The sequence below is a fragment of the Ochlerotatus camptorhynchus genome, unplaced genomic scaffold (assembly GCF_037179485.1).
Source record: "Ochlerotatus camptorhynchus isolate MF236.1 unplaced genomic scaffold, CSIRO-AGI_Acam_v1.1 ptg000167l, whole genome shotgun sequence".
Taxonomy (NCBI): Eukaryota; Metazoa; Arthropoda; class Insecta; order Diptera; family Culicidae; genus Ochlerotatus; species Ochlerotatus camptorhynchus.
Genome location: NW_027040657.1, coordinates 1,155,013 through 1,170,707, shown reverse-complemented (window position 1 = coordinate 1,170,707; position 15,695 = coordinate 1,155,013). Strand labels below are relative to the sequence as shown.

The window sequence follows — 15,695 nt, the reverse complement described above, 5'->3', positions numbered from 1 at the left end:
AGGTGTTCCAGAAGTTTCGAGAGTACGAGGCCATGGCGAGTGCCGCTCTGGGACATTCGATTTCGAAGCTGACTGTCGACCAAGGGCGCGAGTATTGCTCCAATGACCAGCGTGATTGGTACGTTTCCAAGGGGATCCAAGTCGAGCCAACCGCAGCGTACACACCACAGCAGAATGGAGTGTCCGAACGGTTCAATCGGACAATCGTCGAAAAGATGCGTGCGATGCTGATTGAAGCCCAAACTCCGAAGAATCTGTGGAATGAAGCGGTTCTAGCGGCGGTATACCTGACGAACAGAAGTCCAACCACCGCGGTATCTGATTGGAAGACTCCTGCGGAAATGTGGACTGGTCACAAGCCGGACGTTAGTAAACTACGTGTGTTCGGCTGTAAAGCATTTGCTTGGGTGTCCACGGCACAGAGGAAGAAACTGGATCCGAAAAGCAAGCCTGCTGTGATAATCGGCTATGCGCCGAACGCCTACCGCCTGTGGAACAAAGAGAAGAAGCAGTTATTCCTAGCCAGAGATGTCAAGTTCGATGAAAACAGTTTTCCGTTTGCCACCCAGATCCGTGACGAAACTCCTTTGGTTGTTGCTCCGTACGAGTTCGAGGATCAAGATGAGGAAGACGTGCAAACCCCTGAACAGTCCGTTCAACCCGATGAGCCGCTGGTGGCTCAACATGACGACATCCTGACTGATGATGAAGAAGGCGAGGTTGAAGACAACGGTGTTGAAGAAACCGGAGCGCTCCCTTCGCAACTAGACCGTGGTTCAAACCTCGAAATGGAAACCCCGAGGCGCAGCGAACGGGAGCGCAGACTCCCCGGTAAGTTGAAAGAATTTCTGGTTGGAAAAATTTTCACTCCCGCGCAATCCCATTCTGCAGATGTTCCCCATAACGTTTCCGATGTACTATTTGACGGTTCCGTTGGACGAGATGAGGCCGAGCGTTCGATCTTCGATGTCCCGGAGGCGTACAAGGAGATCGCTGGACGAGCCGACGAAGCTCTTTGGCAGCAAGCGGTCCGTGAGGAACTGCAGTCGCTAGCGGACAACCATGCTTGGCGATTGGTGAGATGCCCTGCTGGTGTGGTTCCGCTCAAATCGAAATGGGTCTTCCGAATCAAGCCGGACGAGCATGGCGAACCGATCCGTTACAAGGCGCGCTTGGTGGCGAAGGGATTCCAACAGAAGCCCGGAGTCGACTACAACGAAACATATTCCCCCGTAGCAAAGTTAGCCACGATACGAACCGTTCTTGCTGTAGCAACCCACCGAAGGATGCACGTTCACCAACTCGATGTGAAGACCGCATTCCTCTACGGTGAGCTTGAAGAAGACGTCTACATGGCCATACCCGAAGGAGTTGCAGCACCGCCGAACTTCGTTTGCAAGCTGGATCGATCGCTGTACGGACTCAAGCAAAGCCCCCGCTGTTGGAACAACAAGCTAAACGACCTTCTACTGGATGTCGGCTTTACCCGTTCCCGACATGATTACTGTCTATATACCAGGATCGACGATCGAGGGGGGGTATACATAATCATCTACGTGGACGATTTGCTCATTGCTGGCGATTGACTGGACCTGGTGAAGGAGATCAAGCGTGCTCTTTCCAAGAAGCTCCAGATGACGGATTGCGGCGTGGTTAATCATTTCCTTGGAATGAAGATCCGATACGACCGCGCCACCGGATGCATGTACCTGGCGCAAGAAGCTGCTGTGGACCGTGTGCTGACGAAGTTCGGCATGCAAGACTGTAACCATGTCAAAACCCCAATGGAGAAAGGCTGTTTCCTGCCACCACAAGCTGCGAATCCTGTGTCGCATCCATACCGTCAATTGCTGGGCAGCCTGATGTATACGATGCTGTGTGTTCGACCGGACATATGCTACGCTGTTGGATACCTAGGGCGCTTCCAAGTTCAACCTGATGAGGCCCACTGGCAAGCCCTGAAGAGAGTGGTCCGTTACGTGAAGGGGACGAAGAACTTGAAGCTCCAGTACAAGCAAAACGACGACGCCGAGGCACTTGTCGGGTACGCAGACGCTGACTGGGCATCGGATGCTGAGGATAGGAAATCCGTTAGTGGCTTCGTCTTTAAGGTCTTTGGGAACACCGTGTCTTGGGCAAGCCGCAAGCAACAAACCGTTGCACTGTCGTCGTGTGAAGCCGAGTATGCAGCTTTGAGTGCCGCGGCCTCCGAAGGGCTGTGGCTTCACGGAATCCTTGAAGACCTGAAGCAAGTTCGACCGGACACGGCATTCAAGGTGTACGAAGACAACCGTGGGTGCATTGCAATGGCCACAAACACCGAAAGCAAGCGTGTCAAGCACATCGATGTAAAGCACCATTTTTTGCGCGACCATGTGGCACAAGGAAGACTTCAAATCGAAGCAATTGATACAGCAAACCAAATAGCGGACACGTTCACCAAGCCCCTGGAACCTGGACGTTTCCGCGAACTGAGGACCCTCCTAGGACTGACCGATTCAGGGGGGGTGTTGGAGTAAATCGGTAACGCAGTGTGCTGATCACCTCCTTGGAGACCGAACGTCACCCCTAGCAACCTAAGTTTTCTTAAATAAACAACGGTGAAAAACTTTTCATTCCTGTTCAAGACTCCACTCAAGCTAGTCGTTAAATAAAATCCATTCTACTTTTAAACTTTGCTGTTCCGGTTCTTTCTAACCATCAAGAGTATTCATATCTGCACTCGCGCTTTCAAAGCTATTAGATTGCATTGGATTCATTCTGACTTTACTGATAGTGGTATCGAAATCACGTTGGGGGGTAAATAAATCGAGACGAACAATTGAAAATGTCCTATCTGCTTTGGTCGATTCTCTTCATCGACTTTGTCTCTCGTTAATAACTCAGCTGTAAAAACATTCACTGTTGAAGTTGATGATCTGGATGATCCTTTATCAAACTATGTAATGAATCGATCAAAGCAGATAAGACCGTTTGATAGTGGCGCCGGTGGTGTAGTGGTAAGCGTGATTGCCTCTCACATCAGCAGGCCTGGGTTCAATCCAAGTCGGCGCCACCGGGATGTTCTGAGGGAAGGGAAGTAAAGCAGTTGGTCCCCGGTTCATGAGTTTGATGGGTCGATAAGTAAGGTCCAGGTGTGGGAGCTGCCTTCCTGGCGTTGGTAGCATTGGTGCTCAGCACGGAAAACAAGATCGACGGAAAACAAATCAAAGGAAAAAAAAAGCCCTTTCTAAATCTTCATCGAGAAATCTCAATCAGCACATTTCACCGTGTTCTTCCTCCAATGCTCTTCATCATACATGACAACTTGAAACCAAATTCATTAGAATCAAATCGGGCTTTCATCGCCGGAAGCGACGACGAACGAACGAACGAACGACGAAAAAGAAATTTTTAATATAGAATTACACACCATCATCAGAACAAAGTGTGGGGCGCTCTGTGATGTTTGAATAGTCGAGCTGCTACAGAGAGAGAAAAAAAAAATTCGATTGATCTGCTTTCAGAGGTACCCCTCCGGAGGAAAGAGCTGGTAGCGATATTTGCCAAAGAGGATCAATACCTACCGAGGAGTGGGTTCTCGAGTTGCAAGCGTTGAGCCAGGGAAAATATCAAAAGCGAAGCGGAAAAAACAAGAGTAAACAATCTCCTCCGCACCTTCCCAAGGAAATGTTTGATATTTTTTGCCACTTGCGCTCCTCCATAAGGTCCCTGCAAACTTATGAAACATGAAAGATGTGGTGGAAGTGGGAAAACTTTTCAATATTTGCTGTTTAATAATGACATGAAATATGTTTCTTTATGCCCCGTCAACCGCACTCTCCGCGCGAGGACTCCCTCGACCTTCCTAAAGGCGCACACCTGAGACGGAGGAACCGTCTTTCAAAACGGATCATGTCGCGTGATACTTCCAGGCTTACACAACGAGCGGCACGGTGAACGGTGGTCGGTCGTTGTTGGCGCTGTGTGTATTCTTTGAAACCGTTCCGACGAGCTCTGGTTACGGTTTGCTTTTACAGATGGAGAGTGCTTTTTCCATTTAAGCTCTTTGCAACAAGGTTGCCTTTTTCGAGCCTCTGTCTTGGAGGAGGCGCCGCACGGAAAAATGGGCTCCCCATGGAAGCGTGTTACATCAGCTGCTTCTCCGATGCACAAAAACAACTGAGTGATGAAACAAAAATCGATAAGCATGAATTATTGAGTGTTTCCTTCCCGTCAGCAACCGCGCGCCGAGAAGTGCCGGTGTTGAAGGGTTGGTTTGGGTTAGCAAATTGGACCATCGCATGCGAGTGAAATGTTGGTTAAAGCAGGAGAAATGAAGTTCTTTGACGATTATCAGAGGTTTCCGTTCAGACAGTTAATCATAACAGTCGAGCAGGTTTGGGACGACCTTGTACCAATAAGAAAATGAAGCAATAAAATCCAGATTATTCAATAGAGATTAGTGGCGTTTAACGCACGCACACTAATGGGGGTCTATCGCCGTGTAAAGTTGTTTATTGTTTTCCTCGGGTTAACCTCAAAATGTATGTAATTCGATCGGTCAAAATGAGTTTGACAGCGGTTTGTTATGCATTTTCCTCGAATTTTCACTAAAAGAGTTTCACACAGCACACCAATACAATCAGTCGTGAAAATCTCTATAGGACGAACAGCTCGAATGAAGTGGTTAATTAACCACTTCATTCGAGCAGTTAAAATGACGTAAACTACCACTCGAACTTTGAAATAAAACATTAATTTCAGATTTTTTCTTCTAGAGCCTCGAGAAAAGTAGCCACCATTTGTGCGTTTCATAAAAAAAAATAGAAATTAGTTGGTCCAGTTTTGTGAAATCGCTGGTAGAAAGTCACACCAAAACTGCTTGACAAAGTGGTTAATTGGAATAACTTTTCGTAGTGACTTTTAGGCCGTTCGCAATGCTGTTGCATTTTATAATGACTGTCTCAATTTGAAACTAGAACAGAAACGTACCTCTCGCAATGCTGGGTTGCAGTTTCATTATTCGAGCACTATTTTGCACCAGATTTGCAACTGCTTGACTATTCTGTTTTATTTCTGAGCGAGTTTGAAACACGAATGGAACTCTGTTTCAAATTTCTTTGGATGTGTTTAAAGATGTTTCGAAGAGCTTCACAAACAAAAAACGGAGAACTTCATAGAGAACAGTAAAGTTTATGAAACTTGATGATTACAAACATCTTTTAGAACTGTACGTTGCGCTGATCGTGTTGCAGTTTTATTTTTTACAGTTTCAAATTATAGAATTGACGAGTAGTTTAAAACAATTTTGAAACTCAGCATTGCGAACGGCGGAACGACCTTAGGCCGTTCGCAATGCAGTGTTTTTTTATATGGGCTGTGTTTTTTAAAAACAAAAACGCACCCTTCTCAATGCCGAGTTGTAGTTTCATTTTTCGAGCACTTTTTTGCATCAGATTTGCAACTGCTCGACAACTCTGTTTTATTTCTGTGCGGGTTTGAACCACGAAACGAGCTGTGTTTCAAATTTCTGTGGTTGTATATGTGTGCGCTTCTTACTGTTGACAGATGATAGGTCAATGCCATGGAGAACAGGTTCTGCAATGTGAATTTGTCACCTCTTTCTTTCTCCCGCTACTCTCATGTAACGTACAGTTTGACGCAAACTCATCGTTGCAAAAGAACGGCGAAAAAATGAAAGAGGCAACAGATTTTTATCGCCGGACCTGTTATCCATGATATTGATGGTAGGCGAACAGCCGAAAACGTTTTCATTTCATTTCATTCCATTTCATTAAAGTGAATTGGTCTTAAAGGTTTGTCGGTAAGTAGCATTTTATTTATTGCTGTAACAAACATCGCTTGTTATTCTAATTGTAGATTATTTGATCGACAACTCTACCCCCTAATCCTCGATTCCTAGAAACCGCTCTGGTTCACGATCCCGGCTTTAGTTAATTAGGGGCTTGGAAAATCCATTGGCAACTGGATTTTTGGAGTTAATATATTTTCCATCACCGTCCCATTGTCGATTGCTTCATGGACAATGCACAAAATAGTATTGTATGCCCAAGTGCTTGGTCCTCGGGTGGTATAAGAACAATTCTTGGCAATGCAAATAGTAGTTGGATTGTCACACAAGATCTGGATAAAATTCTCACCGAATATTTACTTCAACTAATTCCTCCACCATAGTGCCTACTGGATCGTCCTGGACAGCGCCATGTACTCCGCCTCGCAGGATGATATTGCCTGTGCAATGTACTGCATACATTCGACAGCTAAGCAAGGGAACATTGTTTTTGGAAGAAGCAGTCCACATTATGTGATGACATCGATTTGTCCAACCGCTCACTAGTTTCAAATGGAGTAACCGCCTCGAGATCAAATTTCAAATTTGGTTGTGGAGTAATCTCTTCTGAAAGATGACATTTTTAAAAATCTCGAAAATCCAGGGTTGTAGCCCAGAACGATCTAGGTACTTTAGAGCAAAATAAAAAAAAGGCGTTTGTTCAGTATGCCAAAATAAGCATTTTGGCCAAGTTTGGCTCAAATCGATGACATCCACCACAACTTTTTTTAAATTCTGTACCTACTTGAGCTAATGACCCATATACATAATATTATTTCTCGACTACTTTTTCGAAGGGACGTATAAGCTTTTGTAAACAATGCATTTGATAGTCGATTTGGCGTAACTGGTAGCTCGCTCACGCATTCTAGCATTACCATCAGATAGGGGAAATTTTCTCCTACCTGATAGTGGTATTAGTATGCGTGGGTGAGCTACCAGTTACGCTAAATCGACGATCAAATTCATTGTTTACAAAAGCTGATACGTCCCTTCGAAAAAGTAATCGAGATTTACTTCTTTCACATCTTATAGGCTTCTCCCTTTTTGATTGGCGATGTATTAGGGGAATTGAGAGGGTTTTGTATTTGGTAATACATTAATTCAACTCACCTTTATACGCAAAGCTCGTGTTTAATTCACCGACGGAAACAATTCAGACAAACTTTGTACACGCACACATATATAGACAGGAATGCCAAACATCTTTTAAAACTGCGCGTTGCGTTGACCATGTTGCAGTTTCATTTTTGACAGTTTCAAATTTTAGAACTGTCGAGTAGTTTGCAATAATTTTTCAAACTCAGCATTGCGAAAGGCCTTAGATAATCGATTGTTCCAATTTTGACATGTCGTCTCGATAGATTTATAAATTCAGCCACGATTGTTTTCGTATATTCATTAAACATTCCTTGAAATATTTCAATTTTGAATTTCCCCAGACGGAAAAATGCAACTCCTGCTGACTCTGCGATGTTTTTCATTTTCATTTCACAGCGTGGTAAAAATTGAAGTGTATGTCATCATTGTCCTAAAACGTTTGCATTTCCAACTGATGTGCGATGCAATATTTTCGTCAAATCCTTAAGTGCCACCGTTCTGACTTACCACATGCGACCGTCATTCAAACCAGGTACCCTAGAAAACGTGCTGAAATCTGGTTAAGCGACCTCAAGCACCCCTCGTTCTCGTAAGACGGAAACGGAAATCCTACTTTTCACTGCATTTGTTCACCGAACGTGCTTCCTTTCGCCTTCGAGTGGTTCCCTCATTAACTATCCACCCGGTTAGTCGTGGCGCACGTTGCCACGTTTGCTGGTGCTGCTGCTCATGTACCTGCGTCCTTATCGCTCTCTTGGATGAAGCACTCCCGGTCTGAGTGTGTGCCTCTATTGTGTTAATATTTTCCCACATGCACACATGAGGCACACTTTAAACTATTAATTAAAGTTTCAAACACACTTAGTGGGCTGAAGCACATCAGAGCGACCAACTCGAGAGCTGTCGACTTCAACGGCACCAAGATGGTGCTCACAATCGATTATTCCTTTCACGAAATAATAGCTTTGTGTGTAAACGGCTCAAAAGGAGGTCCACGTCCGGTGGGGGTGGTGGGTGGTTGTGAAACGACAGAAGCCCAACCCGGATCAGGTGTACGGTTAGAAAATTTTATGTGAAAGTTGACACATTAAGCTCGGGCGTCCTGAGCTTGCATCACAACCAGTAGCAGTAAATATAAATGACTGCAATTTAAAAACCGACAGCCTCACGAGGTTCATTATTGCACACAGAAACGACAACAACACAACCAGCCTGCAGAGCCCGCAAGGATGAGGACAATTTTGCTTCATTCTAGGGCATATACCTGATGCATGACTATGACGACGACGACGACGACGACGATGATGATGATGATGACGATGCTCCGGCATCAAGCGAGCTTGAAAATGGTTTAAACGTACCTTTGGGTGTAATGAAGTGGTGTTTCTATATGGCTGGCAGCTTGGATCTTGCCGTTGTTGTGGCGAGACGACGATAATGATGATGATTATGCCATAGATGTTAAGTCGTCTATCGAGATGAGAAACCCATTTATGTCTTTGATACTGATGGCAAATCGTTTATAGCAGATTACTTAATCTATACGTCCGACAGAACCAAAAGAGCAAAGTTCAAACGGTCCGGATGTGGAGGACAATTTTCATAATGCATGGTAGCCACGAATTCAATTAAATGAACCGTCCTGAAATTGAAAATTCCCATCAAATGACTAAATTATAGCATTTTCGAACGACGAGCCAGGATTTCAAACCACACACATGTCTAGCCGGTTCCAGAGCAGTCCAGAGAAGTCTGCAGTGGTGCAACAAAGCAGTCAAGTTGTCAGTGCAATTCCATAAACATTTTTCCTGTCACCTCGTACCAACTATCGCGAATGCATTCACTCACAGGAGGATACATCCAGACACAGACGGACATCCCGCCGGGCAGGCCACAGCAGTGTGCCATAACAATCGATCCGGAGGTGAAACGTTCAATAGCAATATCACCTCGGTCCATTGTCCTGCCTGCCTGCCTGATTCCACGGAGTCGTATACACATGTGTACATTCCACATCGCTCGAACGCCGCCGGGAGAGTCTCCGCGTGTGTCTGCGAGTCTCTTTGTGTTTGCTCATCCTGCCCATGTCGGAAGTTGAACTACAGGCCATCAGAGGCCAATCCTGCCACACGGTACAGCAAGGAAACCTTTACATTCCGCCTGTTAATAATACATAATAAACACATTATTATTAAATAATTGAGTTTTCGATCGGAGAGTGTGTTTGTGCGGACGCGATATTCATGCCGCTTCGCGCCTCGTCCATTGGCATCGTTGAAGCGTCACGTCAGAAGCCTTCGTTTCGTTTGGTCGCTCCTTGTCCCAAAGGGCCTTTGGTGTTCGGTCATGCAGTATTCAGCATGTTTCATATACGCTTTCCATGGCTTGCGGTTCCTGGCAGAGCCTAGCAAATCAATATGCAAGACCTGTGGCCACTGGTTTACACCGTTCGTTGTATGGCAGTTCCTAGGGGGACTAGGCAAATTCATCATTGATCTCGCACTTTAACAACATTTTTAACGTTGTACCATCATTTCGCTCAACACTACACTACACTGCATTTTCTCAAGATTCGATTATAACCCAATAATCAGAAAACGTGCCCAAATTTTGCAAAACGGTCACGTAGCCCGCGCACCGACATGTAACTGTCAACTGTCTACTCGTTCGACGCTTCCTTTCGTTGGCATCAAACCCACAAAGCAACTTCCTGCAAGCTATACCGACCGTTACACGTACATGGTTCTCTGTTCAACCGGAAAATCGCTGTCGGTGCTGATCCGCAATAATAACATACATACGCCACGCACTTTGTTCAATCGAAGGCAACAAAGAGCGATTCGATTGACCGGGAAATCTGCCTTGATTGTGCCACTGACTGGTTTTCTCCGGTTTTGGTACCTTTGAACCGTGCAGAGTAGCCCCGTATGTTTGTTTGCTAATACCACACACACTGTTGGTCCTGCTGCCAGGTGCAGTGTGAGGCAACAATCGAAATGAGTAAATTCAATAACAACCGGAGAAATGATTGTTTTCGTGCGAAAATCCCACAATCTCCAGCGTCCTGTTGGATTGTGGCACTCTGCGGGATGCACCGAGTTATCCGATCAAAGGGAAAGTTTTAATTAAAAGAAATATTTGCTCTTGCACATTCCAATTTCGAATGTGTGTATGGTGATCTGGAAAGGCTGCAATTGGGAGGGCGAATATTCGATTAACACGTTCCGACCATGCTGACAAAATGGCCAAATATGTTTTCTTGTTAAACTTGAACCTTTAAACGGCAGGCAAAAAACAGGAAAACCATATGTATTTAGACTGCAGCAAGAGTCCCACATTCGATGATACTAATTTCATGATCTTTGCTTGTTTGTTCTTTCTCCATTTTAGATGCACCACCCAATCCAGATGAAACCTGCCGATAGTGAAAATAGAAACGGTAAGTGGTTGTCCTATTTTCGTCTGTGTAACCCTTTTAAGTGAACTGAAAACAAATATGGTCATTCTTGACCTGTATGGGTTTTGGAGTTAAATTAAGATGACGTTATGAAACCGGACTGTGGCAACAAGGTCTAATGGGGTTGTTTAATTTCGAAAAACACCGTTTTTTGTACATCATCAGAAAGAGTCATGCTAAATTGAGGATAAATTAACCCCCCTCCTCCCTTTTGTGACGTTTTGACGGAGGACTACGTCTGTGATGACTATATGGTGGTACACTTTGTGAAAACCGAAAATGGAACATGTAACAAAATTATGAAAGATTTTGAACGTTAATAACTCAGCTGCCCCTGGACCAATTTCAAAAAATTTTTATCACCAATCGAATAGAAATATTTCTACGCATCTTTCGAATTAAAGACTTTGTCATTTTTCAAAATGTCACTATTGAAAATTGCACGAATGTGCAACTGTTGCTATGATAATTAACCTACACACTTAATCTAACTCGGTAAAATTTGCAACAGCCGATTACCTCGGCATTTACTTTTGCTGATATCTCTGCAAAATATCTGTTTGTTAGCTGATATCTCAGCATAATGTTATTTGTTAGCTGACTCTCGGCAATTGTTTTACTGAATCTCAGCAAAATAAATTGCAGAATTACTCGGCTGTTGGAATCTGGGCGAAATTAAAAAAAAAAAGCGATTTCCCAACACAGATTTCAAAGTTCAATTCCATCCTGTCTCACCAAACGTTTTTTTTTTTTTTTTTTTTTAACTCTTTATTTGTTCCAAATTCAAAATAAATTACATTTCATTTTAACCTAGGTGCTCCAGTTACTGCAGTAACGTACCAGCCTTAATTGTTATGATATATATCTAAGTGTTTTTACATTGTTCATGTCTTGGCAATTCAGTATTTTAAACAGGTTTTTTAACCTGCATGTCAGTATAACAATTGATATCTTAAAACTAAAAACTAAAACTAAATCTTATCTAAGTATAAAGGGAATTAATCGTTGCAATTGAGGATTGCAACGATTTTTGCCTGAAATTATTAATTATTTTGTTGGACATATGTTCTAAAGTCTCAACATTCGAAATTCTACGTACTTCGGTAGTACTGTACCAGGGAGGCAACTTCAAAATCATTTTCAGAATTTTGTTCTGAATCCTTTGAAGTGCTTTTTTCCTGGTAGTGCAGCAACTAGACCATATTGGCACAGCGTAAAGCATGGCCGGTCTAAAAACTTGTTTAAATATTAGAAGTTTATTCGTCAGGCAAAGTTTGGATTTCCTGTTTATAAGAGGATACAAACATTTTATATATTTGTTACATTTGGCTTGAATGCCCTCAATGTGATCTTTAAAAGTTAATTTTTGGTCAAGTATTAATCCAAGATATTTCACTTGGTTTGACCAGGAAATTGGAACTCCGTTCATAGTGACTATGTGACTACTACTAGGTTTCAAAAACGAAGCTCTAGGCTTATGTGGAAATATTATAAGTTGAGTTTTGGAAGCGTTGGGAGAAATCTTCCATTTTTGTAAATAAGAAGAGAAAATATCTAAACTTTTCTGCAGTCTGCTGCAAATAACACGAAGACTTCTTCCTTTAGCGGAAATACCTGTGTCATCAGCGAACAAAGATTTGTGGCAACCCTGAGGCAAATCAGGGAGGTCCGAAGTGAAAATGTTATACAATATAGGCCCAAGAATGCTACCCTGAGGAACTCCTGCTCTAACAGGTAGTCGATTAGATTTGGAATTTTGATAATTTACCTGCAGAGTTCTGTCAGTTAAATAATTTTGAACTAATTTCATAATGTAAAGTGGAAAATTAAACTTTTTCAATTTAGCAATCAAACCTTCATGCCAAACACTGTCGAATGCTTTTTCTATGTCTGGAAGAGCAACTCCAGTTGAGTGGCCTTCAGATTTGTTTGAACGAATTAAATTGTTAACTCTTAAGAGTTGATGAGTAGTTGAATGCCCATGGCGAAATCCAAACTGCTCATCTGCAAAAATTGAGTTCGTATTGATGTGAAGCATCATTCTATTCAAAATTATCTTTTCAAAAAGTTTACTTATTGAAGAAAGCAAACTTATTGGACGGTAGCTAGAAGCTTCAGCTGGATTTTTATCCGGTTTCAAAATTGGAACAACTTTTGCATTTTTCCATTTATCAGGAAAGTATGCCAAATGGAAACATCTGTTAAATAATTTTACCAAGAAAGACAAGGTACTCTCTGGGAGTTTTTTGATGAGGATATAGAAAATTCCATCATCACCTGGAGCTTTCATATTTTGAAATTTTTTAGTTATAGACCTTACTTCGTCCAAATCAGTCCCCCAGGAATCATCAAAAATATTTTCCCGAGAGAAAATATTCAGAAAATCCCGAGCAACCTTTCTCAATAGGACTAGTAAGACCCAAACTGAAATTATGGGAACTCTCGAATTGCTTAGCAAGTTTCTGAGCTTTTTCCAAATTTGTGATCAAAATTTTACCACCTTCTTTAAGCGCTGGAATAGGCTTTTGAGGTTTTTTCAAAATTTTTGTGAGTTTCCAAAAGGGTTTGGAACTCGGGTCTAATTTAGAAATATTATTTTCAAAAGTTTTGATCCTCAGGGCAGAGAATCGCTTTTTAATTTGTTTTTGCAAATCCCGCCAGATAACTTTCATGGCAGGATCGCGTGTTCTTTGATATTGTCTCCTACGGACATTTTTAAGACGGATCAAGAGCTGAAGATCATCGTCTATTATAATTGAATCGAATTTAACCTCGCATTTTGGTACTGAGGCAGCTCTTGCTTCAACTATAGAAGTAGTCAGAGATTCAAGAGCATAATTAATTTCATCTTTGGTTTGCAAAGGAATGTTTGGATCGAAGTTATATTCCATAAATGTTCGATACTGCTCCCAATCAGCTCTATGGTAATTGAAAGTAGAGCTGTTGTGATTACAAATTATTTCTTGGGATATTTCAAAAGTTACTGGAAGGTGATCAGAACCGAAGTCAGCATGGGTAACCAATTGGCTACAAAGTTGACATGAATCAGTTAAGACCAAATCAATAGTGGAGGGATTTCTTGCAGAAGAAAAGCATGTTGGGCTGTTTGGATATTGAATAGTGTAATAACCTGCAGAACAATCATCAAACAGAATATTACCATTGGAATTGCTTTGAGCATTATTCCATGAGCGGTGTTTTGCATTAAAATCACCAATAATGAAGAATTTAGACCTATGACGGGTAAGTTTCTGGAGGTCACCCTTGAGAAAATTCTTTTGCTGGCCTACGCATTGGAATGGCAAATAGGCAGCTATAAACGTAAGTTGTCCAAATTTTGTTTCAACAGAAACTCCCAAAGTTTCAAAAACTTTGGTTTCAAATGAAGAAAGAATTTTATGTTTGATTCGTCTATGAATAATGATGGCAACGCCACCACAGGGTCCATCAAGACGATCATTTCTATAAATCAAGTAATTTGCGTCCTTCTTAACCTTATGGGCAGGTTTAAGGAACGTTTCAGTTATAACGGCAATATGCACGTTATGAACTCTCAAAAAGTTAAATAGCTCGTCTTCATTATCTTTAAGAGATCGAGCATTCCAATTTACAATATTTAATGCTTTAAAATCCATTACTGAATTTTAAAGTCATGACAATATTATTTGCAAATTTTACTCCAGTTTGAATAGCATCAAACATGGAGTTAGATTTAAGCATATCAGAAATCATATCAATTAATGAATTCTGTAAAAAATCCATTTTGGGGGCAGTAATGCTTCCTAAGTCAAAATTGTCAAAATTTCCGTTAGAACGGTGGTTAGTATTTTGATTTCTACCCGTTGCAATAGCAGCATAGGTAGCTCCATTAACTCGCTGAACATTGTTAGCAGCGAGGGGAGTAGGTACAGATGAAACATTTGAAGCAGGGGAGATATTTGTACCTACGGGTACGAATGTAGAATTTGTTCCTCGCTGACCGTTGTTAACAGCAGAGGAATTTGTACCTGGTCGGAAACGTGGAGCGTTTCCTACCTGACGGTTAGAACGAGATTGTAGGATCGCTTTGCGAGTCTTACATTCCCAAAAATTGGATTTGTGGTTTTCACCACAATTTGAACATTTAAATTTCTTAGGATCTTCCTTCACAGGACAGTCGTCCTTTGCGTGAGAGGAATCACCACAATTCATGCATTTAGCTGGCATGTAGCAATTTTTAGTTCCGTGACCCCATCCCTGGCACTTACGGCACTGGGTGAGGTTTTGGAAATTTCCTCCAGTCTTCCTGAAGTGTTCCCACTTCACTCGGACATGGAGCATAAGGCTAGCTTTTTCTAAGGCCTTAAGGTTGTTTAGTTCACTAGATTTGAAGTGAACTAAATAAAAATCATTAGAAATCCCGTTGCGCGAATCGCCAGGACGGGATTTCATTTTCATTTTGATTACTTGGAGTGGCACAACTCCAAGTAATTTTGCCAGTTCATCTTTGATCTGATCCAGGGATTCACCACTGGGCAGTCCTTTCATGACAACCTTGAACACACGTTCAGTTTTGGTGTCGTAAGTAAAAAATTTGTGCTTCTTCTCAGTAAGATACTTGAGAAGACATTTAAATCCGTCCAAGGTTTCAGCCAATACACGGCATTCACCCCGACGTCCAATTTGTAGTGAAAACTTAACTTTCACGAAATTCAAAAGTTCCATGCGAAGAGCATGGAAATCGGTAGTGGTTATCACAATAGGGGGAATCTTTTCCTTCTTGGCATTAAGCCGGGAAAGTTTACTAGAATTTTTCTTGGATGATGGATCATTCTCATCATCCGTGAGCAAATCAAATTGATTACTCAAATTAATTTCATCAGAAGGGGGGTCAAGAGTTTGCCCCTTTCTTTTGCGTTTAGGCGCCATGGCGGCAGTAAATTTTTATCCAAATCGACTTCCAAGCAGATTACTATAAGAATCTGAAGAGGAATTTTCCAAATCGATATCCAAGAAGGATTACCTCGGGTAGGGTCCAAACAAGGATCGAAGAGGAATAAGAGTTGAACAAGGTAGAAATTTTTTACAGGTTGAGCACTGAAAAGTGCTGTTTAAATTTGTTGTAGCTTTAGGTAGTAGTAACACTTCCTTCAGCAAAAAGCAAATAGATCCGCACGGCAAGAGAGCACGATGCGGACTGTCTCACCAAACGTTGTTTATTCAATCACCGCGTGGTGAGTGGTGGTGTTCTCCAGTACACCACGAAAGGCTGTCTGCAAGCAGAGAGCTGCAGCCCTCATGAGCATCCATAGAAGGAGGAGGAAG

The 15,695-nt window shown here is 42.3% G+C and overlaps 1 protein-coding gene across 3 annotated transcripts in view; it reads left to right on the top strand.

Moving 5' to 3' along the window:
* bru1 (bruno 1) overlaps nt 1–15,695 on the top strand; it is a 756,396-nt gene that overhangs the window by 385,248 nt on the left and 355,453 nt on the right. For all 3 annotated transcript variants that reach the window (XM_065222372.1, XM_065222373.1, XM_065222374.1), the window contains exon 4: nt 10,325–10,373. In XM_065222372.1, coding sequence (XP_065078444.1) covers nt 10,325–10,373 — 49 coding nt within the window. The remainder of the gene's footprint in view (nt 1–10,324; nt 10,374–15,695) is intronic.